At 31.1% G+C, this 16,279-nt stretch overlaps 1 protein-coding gene across 1 annotated transcript in view; it reads left to right on the top strand.

Moving 5' to 3' along the window:
* The window catches only part of LOC129960836 (cubilin-like), a 131,616-nt gene that overhangs the window by 70,245 nt on the left and 45,092 nt on the right, over positions 1 to 16,279 (top strand). Inside the window, exons 4-5 of the mRNA XM_056074505.1 lie at positions 1,997 to 2,187; positions 14,991 to 15,188. Of these exons, the coding sequence (XP_055930480.1) occupies positions 1,997 to 2,187; positions 14,991 to 15,188 (389 nt within the window). The remainder of the gene's footprint in view (positions 1 to 1,996; positions 2,188 to 14,990; positions 15,189 to 16,279) is intronic.

Below are 16,279 nucleotides of genomic sequence, written 5' to 3' on the forward strand. Positions count from 1 at the left end.
TCATTTAAAACATTTTTGCAGCTAGAATTGTGTACCTATTTCAGCTGGTTTTGAAATTAACTGTTTATATATATAGATGTCGAAATAAGGAGGTCATCAAAACGGAGTAACTTGATTCTACATTATTGCTAGGCCCACTTGGGAAAACGAGAACCACGTTGTTGAACCGAAAGTCTATTCACACACGAACGATATCTCACGGTGAATGACGGTTATGTATCAAAAATAAAATTCATTTCATACATTAAATTTATTTAATAAGTGTCTAAATGAACTCTAAGCTACGCTTTAGATGGTCCGCAATCATGTGAAATATTGAAGTTGGACTCGAAAAGTATTGCAATATTTAATAGATGATTGTAAAATTTCAAATAATATTTCCAATAATATAGTTAATATGCTTGAACAGGGGATTCATAAAGAAAATAAAAGAGATGCTTCTGTGTTTGAGCTTTTACTTATCTTTAGGATTCGAAATATTCTTTTATTTTGATTGAGTATTCTTAAAATTTTGTTAATTGTTTTATTGAATTGTTGCTTCCCACTGGGGATCATCCCAAATATGAGGAAGAGATGCTTCGGGTATGGCGGTTGGTTCTTGCCATCCTGGGGAATACAGAAAAGGTAGTGGTTAACTACCTCCCATCGATAACGGGACGTACTTCCCACAGGAAGGGTTGTAATGTGGCCGGTAATGATCCTTAGAGCAAAACCACTTTTCGCCAGTGTTGCTGTAGCGGCGGTCCGGTCATTCAATTTTTTTGTGTGTTTCAGAGTCGGAGTAGTCAATTTATGATTATGAAATTGTTTCATTTAAAAGCATATTTTTGCGTGGGAAGAAGAGAAAAAATAATAATGTTAAATAAAATATGGCGATAATTACTATTAACTTTCGGTTTTCATTAAGAACAATAATTGATAATTTTTATTCAGATTTATCTATAAATCTGACAACTGTTGGAACTTCTTATCTCTCATACAGAAAAAAAATAATCAGCATTGTAACACATTGATATTCTATATCAGAGAAGATATTACAAATCGCGAAGAAACGGATCAGTTATTTCTTCAATTTTTGATTCATTTATTTGCTAAATGATCAATGGAAATTGACTTGTTTAAAATAATATGCATTTTATGTATATCACCTACTGATAATGCAAAAGCATTGGCATTTGAGGAATGTTCTTATCCGTACATAAAAAATGAAAATATGTAATTTTTTTTTTCCTAATGAGGCATTTAATAAAATTAAACTTGCATTTATATTATCATTAAACTTACATTTATATTATTATTATTAATGATATTATCTGGTATATCATTAAAGGTGCGCGTAAGATTATATTATGAAATAATTATCTTATTAATTTAATGAGCGAAATCATTACTTTATCAAATATGTATTTTTGTATACTTCCAGGAAATACATATGTAAAGTAATTTAAATGAGGAAGTAAAAATTTTATAGTGAATTTTAGTTGAATTAAGGAATCCTGTATCTCCTATGAAAACGTTTTTTAAATACTCTGTTAACTCTGGTATATTCATTAATTGTGGAATAAAATTCTCATTTTTACATTGTAAATGCTGTGAAATCCAAATTTAAATCATTTTAGTTCCTTTTTCTATTTTGATATCAAAAGAGATAGTCATTTTTCTTGAAAACATTTTCTGGAAGAATGATTTGCTCTATAATTCTTATACCACTTAAATCTTGAGGAAAATTTGTAAGGTTTCAAAAAAAAAAAAAACTTTTATCAAAAGTCTCTCTTTTTATCTATGCCTCTATAAATTTTCTTTCTTAACTCATCAAATTATATAAATTAACTGATGAAATTGCAAACGTTAATTTAGAATTTCAAAGGAAGAAAAATTATCTTTTAAAGCATTACTGGACGTTTCACATAAATATTTTTTTCTTTACTAATATTTTGACTCTATCTTTTGAGTAGATCTCTTTTAATAGTAGATACTAAACACTCTATCCATGCAGATGTCTCACCGATTACGTGGATATTTCAACTATTACTGCATCCAATATGAAAGAATTGGTTGGACGCTACTGTGGCTCCAAGGTTGATACTCCTTTGCAATCCATGCATCCGAAAGCAGAGATAATCTTCCGATCCAACCACATTATACAGCATAAAGGATTCTTTGGAATGTATGAATTCAAAGACGAAAGTTAGTATTAATTCTGATATTAAATAATTCAAAAATACAGGGTGCGGCAGAAAATCTCGGACAAGCAATTTTTAATATAACTTTATTAAAAATAAATAAATTAACAAAATATAACAAATGATAATAAGAGTAGGCTTTTACTAATAATTAAATTTAATTGATTTTAAAGTGGAAGCGTTTCGCAGCGATGTAGAAGCTCAAGCGCATATTGAGATTTTCAACATTGGGCCGCAAGTCTTCTTTCTACCTTTAATCTATCCCATTCCCGTCGAAGCGATTGTTTTAAATAGTACAAATTTTTATGTGGTTTAGTGCAAACCCTAGAGTCCAAAATATACCATACACTGCAATCCATGGGATTGAGATTCGGCGAGTATTGTGTCCAATCCCCAGATGATAGCACGTCCGGAAAATGCGCCTTGTGTGATCACTCTTGTGTGATGATGCGGATTCCTGTTGAAATGTCAGTTTACATTGTCGAAGAGCTTTTCGGCCTACAAAAGTACAACAGCTTCTAGAATGTCTTGCTGGTACATTATTTTACTTATTTTTACACCCTCATCCACAAAAACCAGAGGTGTTTTGTCACTCGCGCAAATTCCGCACGAGACCCTGGCCGATTTTGGATGTTGGCAATTTCAACAATTACCGAGGTCCTTGGAGCGTCTACAGACCTAATTTCCTCGTTCTAGGAGTTATGAGCTTTTGGGAAGGCAAAGAGCTTCTCATTATGAAAAGGAATCTCCCCCATTGCTGACTTGCGGCCCGTCTCAAAAGTTTTCGGCATCTTTGGAGTCGCACGAGCTTGTTTTCTTCAGTCAGAAGCCGAACTTTTGGGAAATTGTAAGGGTCATTCCAAGCTCTGTTTCTGCCATTCGCCAAATTGATTGGTCAGTTATTCCCATTTCACTAGCGATCTTTCTCATGGGAACCCTCGGATTTCTTTGAAATTGCTTATTGATGGCCTTAAGATTATTGAAATTGTTCACCATACCTTTTCGTTCATTTCCTGTCCGTGGACATCACTGACAAGCTCTTTAAAACGACAGATTGCAACAGATACTTTTTTTCGAGGCACATTAAGCAAACGAACGATTTCACACTGTCGCTTTCCTTGCTTAAACTATTCTAAAATTACAGATCTTTTGCTTGATTTCGTAAAAAAGCCAAAAAAGAATACTTAAACTAATAGCAATTATAATATATTATAATTGAAGCGATAGAGATAAAGTAATTAACACAAATTAGTTAGCTTCTATTGTATGATGCAGTAACTTTGTCAGAATTTTTTTGCCGCACCCTGTTTATACAAGATCTTTGGGTCTTTTGCAAAATTTAATTTATTTAAAATATTTAGGCATAATACTAAAGTAATAATTATTTATGAAATGCCACGTAAGATTCGCTAGTTCATTATTTTTCTTTTTATAATAGCTTTACTTTAGTTAAAACACCCGACGTTGCTTGGGATTGAAATTTTTTCCTAGTACAATATTTTTGAAATAAAAACTACTTTTCTATAATTCATTATAATATGCAATATCTTTCTATTTTCTCAAATGTTTTTTACTGAAATTACAATATCAATTGTATCAGGCGATTTTTAAAAACCGTCGATAGCAAGTTTTCTCTATAAGTTATTAATATTTGATGTATTAGTACCGCATATTTTACCCACAAATGCTGAAGTATAAGAATAGTTTTAAAGAACCTTTTGGTACATTTAATTAGATAGTTAACTTTTCATTAATAAAACATGCAAAGAAACCAGATCGATAGCTGTTCTTAATATGAACCGTTAAAAGTCTGCTGTTAAAGTTTTGGTTTAGAATTGTTCTATAAGTTCTAGAAAAAGCTCTTTATGTTCTTTTTTTTTCAATAATAAAAGAATATTTCACTTCCTCACGAAAGCTTTCATTACCTTGTTCAAAAGTTTTCAATTCTCAAAGATATATACTGCTATCTGATACAGTACACTCCCGAATATCCGGTTCGCGACTTTTCACTTACAGCCGACAACCCAGCCACCACTGAGCGTAGCAGTATCGACAGTATTTGCTGTGGCCGATTGCTTCAAGTTCGCGACTATTCGGCTTCTGAACTATACGACTCAGTTTTCTTTCATAGTAATTAAATGAGGAAGGCAAGGCATTGGTAACATTGTTTATGTTTCTTGCATTTAAGTTAGGCATTACAGAGTTTATTTTAAAATGTGAGCATTTTATATCCTTTAACTTAATTTTTCTCTAATAAATTCTTGAAGCATGCAGTGCAGTATATAAACATATAAATTATCAGTACAGAGTCTTCTATTTTAACTTGATACCGGCAACTGCTTCTATGACTTAACAGGTCGCGTTCACATTATACGTGGCTTGTGATAAATGGAGCGTTTAGTACTCAATAAGAAGTAAGAAAATAGGTATTATAACAGTTAGCTTTGGCATAAAAACTTTGTCTTCTGATATTGGTGGGCAAAGAAATGAGTTCCTAGAATTCCGGCCTATCCGGCTTTTTCATTATCCGGCCTGCACTTCCTCTATATTAGGCCGAATACTCGGGAGTCTATTGTACAATATTACTCATCTATTAATTCATTAAAGACACAGTTAAAAGTGGCAGGAAATTTTAGTGGAGGTAGTTCTGTAATCTGATTAAATCAACTTTAAGATTCTTTTAAAACCAATAAAAATGTTATTAAAAATATTTAAAAAATAAAATAGAAATATCAAAAAAATAAGGTAGAGTAGTTCAAAGTCTCGCGATTGCCTAGTAGTTGAGTATCTATAAATTTCTTTATTTTAAAATCAACTGCAATTATCACTTATTTATTAAGTTTTTAAGATTAATAAAAATTGAAGAAAAAATTTGCATAGAAATGAATTTGGTATCATTGAAACAGTTGCTCTTGTTCTCAATCCTCCGCCAGTGAAGTTTTGGCACAGTCCCACGCAGATTGACGCCGTCAAAGATAGGTTTCAACTTGTTCGCAAAATCTTTACTTGCCTTCTTCGGAATTATGCTTGCTTTTAGGCATCATTAAATTACTAGTTCAAAAGCAATGAAAATACAGTCATGAGGACATTATTAAAATGACAGTTTGAATGAAGTTTTGTTTGACACAGTCCACGTAGCTCGAAGCCGCTGCTGCGTCAGAGATATGTTTCTACTTGCTCTCAAAAGCTTTACTTGCCTTCTTCGGAATTATTGACTTATGCGTGCTTTTAAGCATCGTTAAATTACTACTTTAAATGCAATAAAAAATACTGTAAAGAAGATATGTATCAAAATGAAAGAGAACTTTACAAAATATTGATATAGCAATACAGTGATTTACGCTCCCTACCAAAACAGTACTAATCTGTTTTTTTTTTTTTTTTTTTTTTTTTTTTTTTAAATTTCCAAATCGTCTGCTTTAAATTTTTTTAAAATTAATAATAATTGACAGAAAATTTTTACAGAAATGAAACTGGTATAGTTGAATTTTAAGATGGTGTAAAAATATTTATTTCTGGGACATCTTGTTCCGACGTTACTTAAAAAAAAAGAAAAAGCAAAATGTTCGTTCATTTTTAATTAATTGAGTATTTCATTAATTTTCGCACTTTGGAAAGTTAATTGTATTCTTTCTCTTGCTTTAAATAATAAATGGGAAACATTTAGTTGAATTCTACTCAGTTGCTATGGAAGACATTTGGTTGAATTCTTCTCAGTTGCTATGGAAGACATTTGGAATATGCATGCATACATAGCTACAATGACTTTTATTAAATTAGGATGAAAACCTGAGTTTCCCATTAAATGAAAAACGCTATATATCAATATTTTATTTCCTCATTAAATACTATTTTCGTTGGTAGCAATCCAGTTCTCAGAAAATATTTCACTAATATGCTAGGAATTAATTCCCCCTAGTGGCAGGAATGTTCAATTACGCTCTAATTGAAATGATTGCTCTGTTTTTGAACACCTTTTATTCGTCTTATTATTTCTCAAAATACGAAAATAAACAGGATAAAGCTTTTGCCGTCTAAGATTAAGGAGAAATTATTTTCTTATATTTCCAGCTCTGAAAATATACGTGATGATGTATGAAACGTGAGTATTTTATAAATGTCCTGTTAAATTTAGGAAAACTATGAAAGGTTTATATTCTTAGAATCTGGTAATGGATAATCCTTTAAGGGATTTATCTAAATAAATTCTATTAATTGATTATGTTTATAAGTTTAGAACGGCTAAAATAATTATGCGAAAACTAGATTATATTTCGACACTTACACTTATGAAAATTGGATTGAGTTTGTGAGATTTAATGGCACAGGAGCAAAATCGTGACCATACTACACCTACAGAGAATTGGAAATCTTTCTTAATCCCAAAATATCTTTCTAGAAAACGTCTACATTCAGCAAATAAGTCCTCGTGAAGTGTACACTAATATGTTCATTTGAAGTTCAAGGGTGGCCTGGTGGTAAGGTCTCGGCTTCGGAACCGGAGGGTTTCAGTTTCGTGACCTGATTCCACCGAAGAACCATCGAGTAAGCGGGTCTGGGGCACGTTAAATCCTTCAGAGCTAAACATCCTCCAGTTGGTGTTTTGTGTAAGTTTGGAGGAGTGCCAGATCAGGTGTCGTCCTCGTCATCTGACCACAGTTCAAAATTACTAGGTCCATCCCAAAATAGCCCTAGTGTTGCTTTAAAACGGGGCGTTAATATAACGAAACTAAACTATCATTTGAAGGGCTTTTTAACTAAAAAATGAAATATAATTTCCCAAACTATTTAAAAAATTAATTGTTGTTGCTTTAAAAATAATTCCAAATTATTTTCATTGTTACAAAACAAACTAACCTGAAACTATTTTGTAATAAAGCAATATGATGCAGTTTTTTTTAAAGAAATGTTAACGCAGTGTAGACCTTTCTGTAAAGTATAAACATTTCGAAAGATCACTTCCTGTCGTTGGTAATCGAAATGAACCATCGTAAAGAACAATGTAACTCCCAGAATCAAAAGTCGTAACTTCTGGAAGAAACATTTCTACTAACTGACGTGATAAAATATTTATACTTTGTATTTGGACTTTTCATCGGTAAGTAGATAGAGGGTGAATAAAAAACTCATGAGCAAAATTTTAAGGACACCAGTTCTTTTTTATTTAAAAAAATAATTCTATTATAAAATTTGGAAAATTGATTTAAGTGATTTTGCGCAGTAAGCTACTACCTTGAAAATGGATTGAGGAATTTGAGTTTTTTTTCTTAAAATATTTAACTGATGTGAATGCTTGTTGATTAATTGAAGACTCCCTTCCAGCTCTTTCTCATAAGAAAGATTACTTAATTATATTTAATACGGCTGCAATTGAATTAGCCTACTTTACGGCCCAAATGTTTAATTGAATTAAGCATCATATAATTTCTAGGCAAATAAGACTTTGCATATGCTATTTACTAAACGCATATCTATCCTTACATATTGACAGTCAACGTAATCAAATTTCCGTTTTACAAAGATATTCTGAGCTATAAATTATTGATTCATCCTGAATCCGTTTGTATGTGATATGCTCATTTTAAATGTCGACTGCCTTGTCACTCGCATTCCCGTGATAGCAAAAATTATCAGTCAGTGTAGAATAAAGAGCGTAGAACAGGCCTATGTTTAGTTTGTATCTTCTTGTTTTAAATACGTTGCTCAACACGTGAATCACCTGTGATTCATATGTATTATCCAATTAGATATTTTTTTTCTCTGCTACAATTAGCATTTAAGTAAGCCTCTTATTAGATAGTGGTACGAATAACAGGCATCAATCATGGCGTCGAATGTATTAAAGAAAGGCGCACGAGAAGTTGAATACTTTCCGAAGAAAAGTTTTCCATTGTTGAAAGAGCACAATATATATTTGAATTAGAAAATAGTTTCTTTAATTAAAAATAAAGTATGTGATGTTATAATTTACCGAACTTAATGTCGTTTAAGAAACAAAATGAACAAAAATGAACAAGTAATCAGTTTTTTTCTTTTTTATGAATGGCCTCACTTTATCTCAGTTACTGTCTCTTGGTCTCTTCCTAACCTAAAAGCTGTTTATTCCATCCGCTAACCGACATCTTTTTTTATGTTTTTAGGCAAATCAAATTGAGTCTATTTTCAATACTTAATAAATGATTAGTTATTTCATAATCTTTTAAGCTCCTCGTTTCTTACCAGCATAATTACTGCACTCTACTTCGTCAAATGCATCAGTGATAAACAAAAAGCAACAAGTAATCAGTTTTTATCCATTTTATGAATGCCGCCTCACTTTGTCTCTGTTAATGCCTGTTGGTCTCTTCCTAACCTAAAAGCGGTTTATCCCATCTGCTAATGGACATCCTGGTCCAAACATATTATTGGGTCACCACCTATCTAAAGAGAGGCGAGGGATGGGTGATCTTAATCGTGATCGATGGTATCGAGGAACAAGATTAGAGATAAAAGGATTCCCAATTCGGAATGAACATTTCCCGGTGGATCATTTATGGATTCGTGGATTTTCATAATTCTCGTCATTTTCTCTTACTTAGTTTTTCTTCGCTCTGTGATTTTTTTCTCCTTTTCTATTTTCAAATAAAAAAAAGAATAGGTTGAAATCAAAACATTTGAATTTCATCTTACAACATTTCTTGTTGCGATTAGTTTTATAAGATGATAAACTAATACAAGTATTTAAAAGGAAAGATTTTAGTTTGAAGAACTTATTTGTTTCTTAGTAGATCATTATAAAGCAGGTATTTCATGAATTTTAATAAGGGAACTGTAAATATTTTTCAAAGCATACAGTAAATCATAATTTTTTTTCTCTAATGCTTATAATATACAGCAACACGGAAAAGAAAATGAGCAAATCTATTATAGTTAATATTTAAGGAAAACACATTTGTAATTGTAAAACGATTTAAAGATTTTGATAAAATGCTAACTGTAGATTTTACTCATTATTAGCATCAGAACGAAGTCTTGAGAGCAAATTTCAATCTTAACTACATCGTATTTGATGTTTATTTCATGCCATGACAAATATATTCTAATTGTACAAAATAAATTTCCCATTTCTTATAAATGTCATGTGGTTAGTAACAATTTGAAAAAAAATTATGAAACGATTTTTAACCAATGTAATATGCTTGCACTTTTAATTTTACTACTGTTTTACAAATATATTTTAAATTAAAATGGCTATCTTTGAGATGATTTTGCATCTATACGATTTAATTATACCCTTGATCGCAAGTTATATAGTTTTTACAAGAATTCGAACAATACAAGTACGCTATTTGTTTTAATCATGAATTCTGTAGTAGAAAATTTATAACATTCTTTTATGTTTAACTCATTTTATGATTTTTCTTCAGTACTATAATTTTAACGATCCTTTAAAAACAATGCTTCTGCCTGCCATTGAATAGAGCACAACAAAAAACCCTATTGGAAGTCCAGAAAAATAATAATAAAAAATACACCAGAAGGAATGTTGAAAGAGAATAACATTCATAAAATACTGAAAGAAATGACATAAAATCATTCAGTAGCATTTTTTGCTTTGCGAACTTCAAAACCATGTTGACAATTTTGCAAGAAATAACATATTAAGTAAAGGCATTTAAAAAACAATTTGAAAAATCAATTTGTAATTTGAACAAAAGAGATCACTTTAAGCTCTTTTTAGAACTTAATCGAAAAATCAAAGAATGCCTTCTATATTCATTTTGAAAAAGAAATATGAGTAGAAATGAGTGAACGTCATCTTAAGACATTGTTTATTTTATAATCAATATTCTCTTAGCGACGTCATTCTTAAATTAAATTGCTTCTTTTTCTTTAGTCTTTACTTTAAAGAAATAAAAATGCCATCAAAATTTAAAATTGTTGTGAAAAATAATTCTGAAGAAAGAAAAAATTCAGTGGTTATATATTGGCTTATCCTGTACTTGGAACACCTTTTGAATATCCGTTTACTTAATATTCATTTAGCGATCAGAATAGTATGCGAGTATATTCCACTCTGAGGGATAATTTGATACACAGCGGTATTAAAATTGAGAAAGTTTAGCGGGTGTTATGCTTGAAACAGTAATCAAATCTATTTTCTAGCAACGCTTATCATCACATACACATGCTGAATAATATAAAATCTTCTGTGTAAGTTAATTGTTGTAATGGAAAATTAGACACGAATAATGTTTTGCAACCATCAATTTCTAGTTTTCTAAGAGTATTTCTTTATCTGTGTTGGTCTGACCTATCTAATGATGTATATTAAAATTAATGATTGTACTAAATAATTCACATTTAGAACATCCCAGGGTTAAGTTTAAAAGGTACCATGAATCTGTCAATGATTGGCTAAGAGATCCATTTAACAAGCGAAAAGTCATCGGCAACGAATTACTGTTGAGAACTTAATTAAAACATTTTGCTGAAAAACTGAGCAAAGCTCCCATAAATTTATGCATCGAAACATCATTATATTTTAGAAAAAGTGAGATAAATGCAATTTTGGCATTTGCTCCCTTGATTTGTGAAAGTTACTTTTTTCTTTGATCACTATAATTAGGAATGGTGATTATCATAGTAACATTGCTTTATATTTCAACATCAATACTGTTCATAGATACAAAGAAAAATATTCCTTGAATATCTCCTGAAGCAAACCTTCTGAAACTATAATTATCAATTTTTTTTTTCTTAAATTACATCCGTCAGTTAGGAATAAGCGGATCTGGTGAATGTTAAGTTCGTCGGGACCAAACGTCCTCCCACTGGTGTGATGTGGTGTGGAAGATTGGAGAGGGGGGAGTACCGGTTCAGGTGTCGTCCTTGTCATCTGACCTCGGTTCAAAATTACAAGGTCCGTCTCAAAACAGCTCTAGTGTTGCTTTAAATCGGGACGTTAATATAACTAACTAACTAACTTCAATTAGGAAATACTTTTCAAATTGCCTGGATTTGATTTGTGTTTTTGGATAACTTAGTTAAGAGAATTCTAAATATATATGCTTTAAAAATATGACTCCCTTTTTTTCTCTGAAAATGTTTTTATATAATATTAAAATTATTCGAAATAATACTAATCATTGTTTAAAGTCTCCCTTAACGTGATTCAAAAGGTAGTACGTCTGCAGCAAAAATAGCCATGAGTATCCAAAATTATTTGGAGAAAAGTGAGAGTGGCAAAAGCGAAATATTTATACTTGTTGTCTGTAAATATCTGGAAATGTTACTATATCTAGGTGAACATAGTGAGTAAATAGTTTTTTGAAACAATGGAGAATTTTTGGAATACAAGCTTAGTATATACCATCAAGTTGAAAAGTTGTATATAAAATGTTGAAGAATTTTTGTGGATATTACTAAGAAATTTGATGCACGCATAATTATTAAAGAATGGAGTCATTTTTATGCACTGTATATATGGAAAAAACGTTATTTACAGGTACTGTAACTGCGAATGAAATGATATTTACAAATATTTACTCTTCTTTAATAATTTATCATTAATCTTATTATTACACTTTTCAATTCCACTTCTTTAATTCAAAGATCAATTTAGAATATAATTTAGATTAGATATATTTTCGGAAAAGGTATTCCAATCGATAAATAGAACTGTAAACTCTTCATCTCATTATCTAAGATTTCCTTCTGAGTAATTCAGACGAATAATAATAATTTTACTCAGAACTCAAAAATACTAGATATTTTAGAATTTTATTAATTTTCAGAAATATATTATTTGAAGGACATTAAAATTTCTCAATCTGCTCCTTCAAATAATAAAAATGCAAAGATGTACACAAAACAGAATAAAGATTTCCAACCAGTGATAAAATTTCTTAGTATAAACTATCTCATTTTCCGTTCTAAACAAAATGCGTCGTTTCCGCGATAATACTCGGAGCTGATGAAGCAACAATAGCTTTCTTCCGAAATTCAGTTAACGTCACTGTAGCTTAAATTGACGCTGTTTATTACTAGCGAATAAAAATGGAAGAGAGTTTATTTAAAAGTGTCGCTTAGCTACCAAAGTAACATGTGTCAGCTTTTTGTTATTAGAAAAAGTAAAAATCTCAGGTGCGAGAGATGGAATTTCTAGAGTCCATTCTTTGTCTAGGATGTTCCAACGAAAAATCAATACCCCTTCAACCTTTTGTCTGAAGCTCGATAGTTATCTCCGAAAACTGAAATTATTTGAGCATTATGATTTTTCATTAGATTGACTTGAGCGAAACTTACAGAGTAGGAAATTTACGACAGTGGGTGAATTTAATAATGATTAATTACAACAACCTTAAGTTTGAACTTAATTAAATACAAAGTTTATACAACTTGCTACTTGAAACATTTTGACAAACAATTATAATGCCTGAATGTATATAATAACAAGTTCAAAGTTTGAAGAAGAATGTTTTGGATAATTTTTAGTCTTTTCATAGTTCTATTGACATAAAATCTATTTTTTATCCACAGTATTCAAACTTTTTTTTCCGTATCGAGTTTTAAAGATTTATTCCATAAAGAAGAGCGAAAAATAATTTCCGTTTCTCAAATTTCGCTGAAAATTTTCCAAATTATTAAATTTTTCCGAAATTTTTTTCAAACTTTGAAGTTAATTAACAATAATCCATTTTTTCTGAACATGTAATTACTGGGAAAATGTTTTGCGAGATCATATTGTTTTCTATACTATCAGTATTTAACCCTTTATTTACCGACGGTACTATCAAGTACCGTTTAAATCCGGCTGATATCTTCACAATATGATTATTTTTTTCTAACAGTATTTCAAAGAACACGAAGAACGTACTTCTAATAGAAAGCAGTAGATATTAACTAAAAATCACATTAAAAATCTTTTATTATTAATTAAATTAATTAAATAATTATTCTTCCTGGGTTTATTCTATACTAAAACTTAACTAATGATTCAAAAATAAATTCGAAAAATTAATGGTAAAATAATTCGATAAATAAAGGGTTAAGATGTTCCAACTAACTTTAAATGGAAGTCAGGTGTGTCAAAATAAATCATTTTTTCTTAGGAACATATATAGAAACCTAATTTGCTTGTGCAAATCAGTTTTTCATTTGGTGGAAAATATCATTTGTATCTATGGACCATAGAGTACTATTTGACTCAAATTGATGAGTGTTTTGTGAGCCACCATTGTTGAATTAAAAGATGCGAAGAAGAAATTTTTAAAGCAATATTGAGATGTGGAATTAATAATGGAAAATAGACAGCTTCTTTATATCGTGATGAATTTCCTCACTATTAACTGCTCGTGTATGTACATGGGTGTTTTATAGTTAACACTCATTGTGGTCGTGTCTCCGTTTGATGGCAGTGTCTTCTGCAATCTTAAAAACACGTTGCTTAATAGATTTTTTTTGTAACCTTATCTACATTTACCTGTATATATATTTGAAAGCGTAAGCAATATATTTACGTTCATGTATTTCTACATGAAACTAATTTATTTTGGTGTTTCAAGTTTCTCTCAGATTTTCCTATATACATCACATATAATAACTATGTTATATATGTGATCTATATTTTTAATAAGGTTTAGTTTAGTTATATAAGAGTCCGTCCCATTTTTAAGCAATACTATGGCTATTTTGGGACGGACTTCATAATTTTGAACCGCGATCAGATGAATTTGACGACAGCTGAGCTTTCACCCCCTCGCCAAGATTCCACAGCACACCAGCGGGAGGACGTTTGGTCCCTTTGCATTTGAATTGTACCAGACCCGCTTACACGACGGTTCTTCGGTGGAATTGGGTCTCGAAACTGAAAATCATTCTCTTCCGAAGCCGAGACCTTACCACCAGGCCACCGCGGCCCACATTTTTAATAAGAGTCAATTTTATTAGAAATGAACGCTTTTCAGTTTCTGTTGTATTGTATTTCCAGATGTTAGTATATTTATTTTGATGCAGTTGAAGTACCTTTTTCTAACCAAATAACATCCTCTGTCTGTTTCTTCATGTCAAAGACTTTCCTTAATGACTGTATAATAACTATTCAGACTGGAATCTAATTTTGATTCGAAATAATTAAGTTCACTTTCTTTAGAAAATGCAGTTATCATAGCGATAAAATACCATTTATTCTCATCTGGTATACAAACCAAAGCTACATAACATTCAAAACTCAATATATATATATATATATATAACCAGCATATCCTTTCATGTTGGGATTGTTTCTTCATTCCAGCATAAATCCATTTGAATTCACAATATATCAGGATTTTGTTATTGTAAATGTTGAAAATGTCGAAAACGTTTCTTGGTTTTGAAAATAAATATTTTCTTCTCCCAAAGTTCAATTTTATTGTTCAGAATTAATTAGAAGAAATTAGAGACTGAAAATGTGTGCCATTTCCAATTCAAATAGTACAGATAACTTTACAGAAAGCGCTTTTGAGAATGAGATAATCAAGTTAATAAGCGAACCACATGTCACTGAGGTTCAGAAGAATTTTGTGAGGTTGCTTGGAATTCTTGTACTATATTTCTTTCAGCTGAATTTCAAGTAATAACTTGATGACTGATTTATTTGAAGTCATCAAATTGACTAAGTCCCAGGTTGCACAGCCTGATGCACAATATTGTACAATATTATATGATATTAATCAATATTCCACAATATTATACAATATTGCGTATATTGATCAATGTCAAACCATATTGTACAGTATTTGTATACTACTAGAGGTTATGAATATTATTTTTTCTTCCGAACAGAGTCTATCCCTCCGCCTGTCAGCACGGCTTTCGTGGAAGGGTGCGGAGGTACAGAGACGGGAGTGGGAGGACTTATCTACTCTCCCGGTTATCCTCATGCTTTTCCGAAAGATGTCGAATGTGTCTGGTTGATTCGAGTGGAAAGTAATAAGCATATATACATTCGGATCCTCGAGCTTCAACTCTATGGGAGTATAGGTGAGTAAGCTTTCTTTGTCTCGGATAAAAGAATTAAATGACGAGACTCTTTTACAAAAAAAATATGTAGAAAATTCATATAAATAACAAGTATTAAATCTATACTGTTCAATTCACATTTAAAATAGCATTATTTTTAGTGATTGAAATTACATTTTTATCCTCAATTTTGTGTCCACAAAGGCAAATCAAAAAGAAGATGAATGTTTTCTAAGAATAGTTGTAAGACAATTAATTCCATATCAGGAATAAGAATTACACTATATAATAATTATCAGTAAATTGAGAATAATTATTATCATTACTATTATTATTTGAATTTCTATTTAATGGTTTTTTGGATAAATCAGTTTTTCTTTGTTCTTCTCATAGATATTCACCCTTTAAGGTCTCTCATTCTTTTGATGAGCACCAAATTCCGAGGTACTCATGGGTCTTTTCTCACATTAAATTTACCCTTTCCTACAATTTTAACATTGTGCTTTGTGCTTCCCTTTTTCGACAGGAAGCGAGCGGACTGTCCATGGGAGGCAATTATTTCACTGGTAACTTCTTGCCCCTCATGGATAACCCCATGTATTGTCCATGCATGGCCGTCTGTTAATCCGATAATACAATTTATTAACCACGGACATAACTCTGAGATGCATCAATTCAGCTTATAACTAACGTTAGCTTTAAGTGGCGAATCCTCTATCAAGCGAGAAAGTCACTTCCTTGTGCTTGGCATCTAGGGTGGTCACCATCCCCTGGACATATAGGTTACTTCAATGTAAGCACAGAAAGTGGAATAGTCTGGAGCCGGTGGTTGCTTCCTTTGTTCGTCTGCATCGTGAATGGTGCCTTTGGTCCTGAACTTTCAACAATGTCATATGGAAAAGCTTCTTTCCTCAATGTGCAACAAATTGAATCCAATTTTTCAAAATAAGCAACTTTGCGATTTTGCTTTCCTTATACACAGAGCATTGACAAATAACGAAGCTCCTCATGATGTATCACTTTTTCTTATTGAAAAGACAGTTTTAATGTATTTGGTACGGTTAAATTTACGAAAAATTTATTTTTTTAGTTTTTGTTAGTCGAAATTAACT

This window comes from Argiope bruennichi, chromosome X2, assembly GCF_947563725.1.
Source record: "Argiope bruennichi chromosome X2, qqArgBrue1.1, whole genome shotgun sequence".
Classification (NCBI taxonomy): domain Eukaryota; kingdom Metazoa; phylum Arthropoda; class Arachnida; order Araneae; family Araneidae; genus Argiope; species Argiope bruennichi.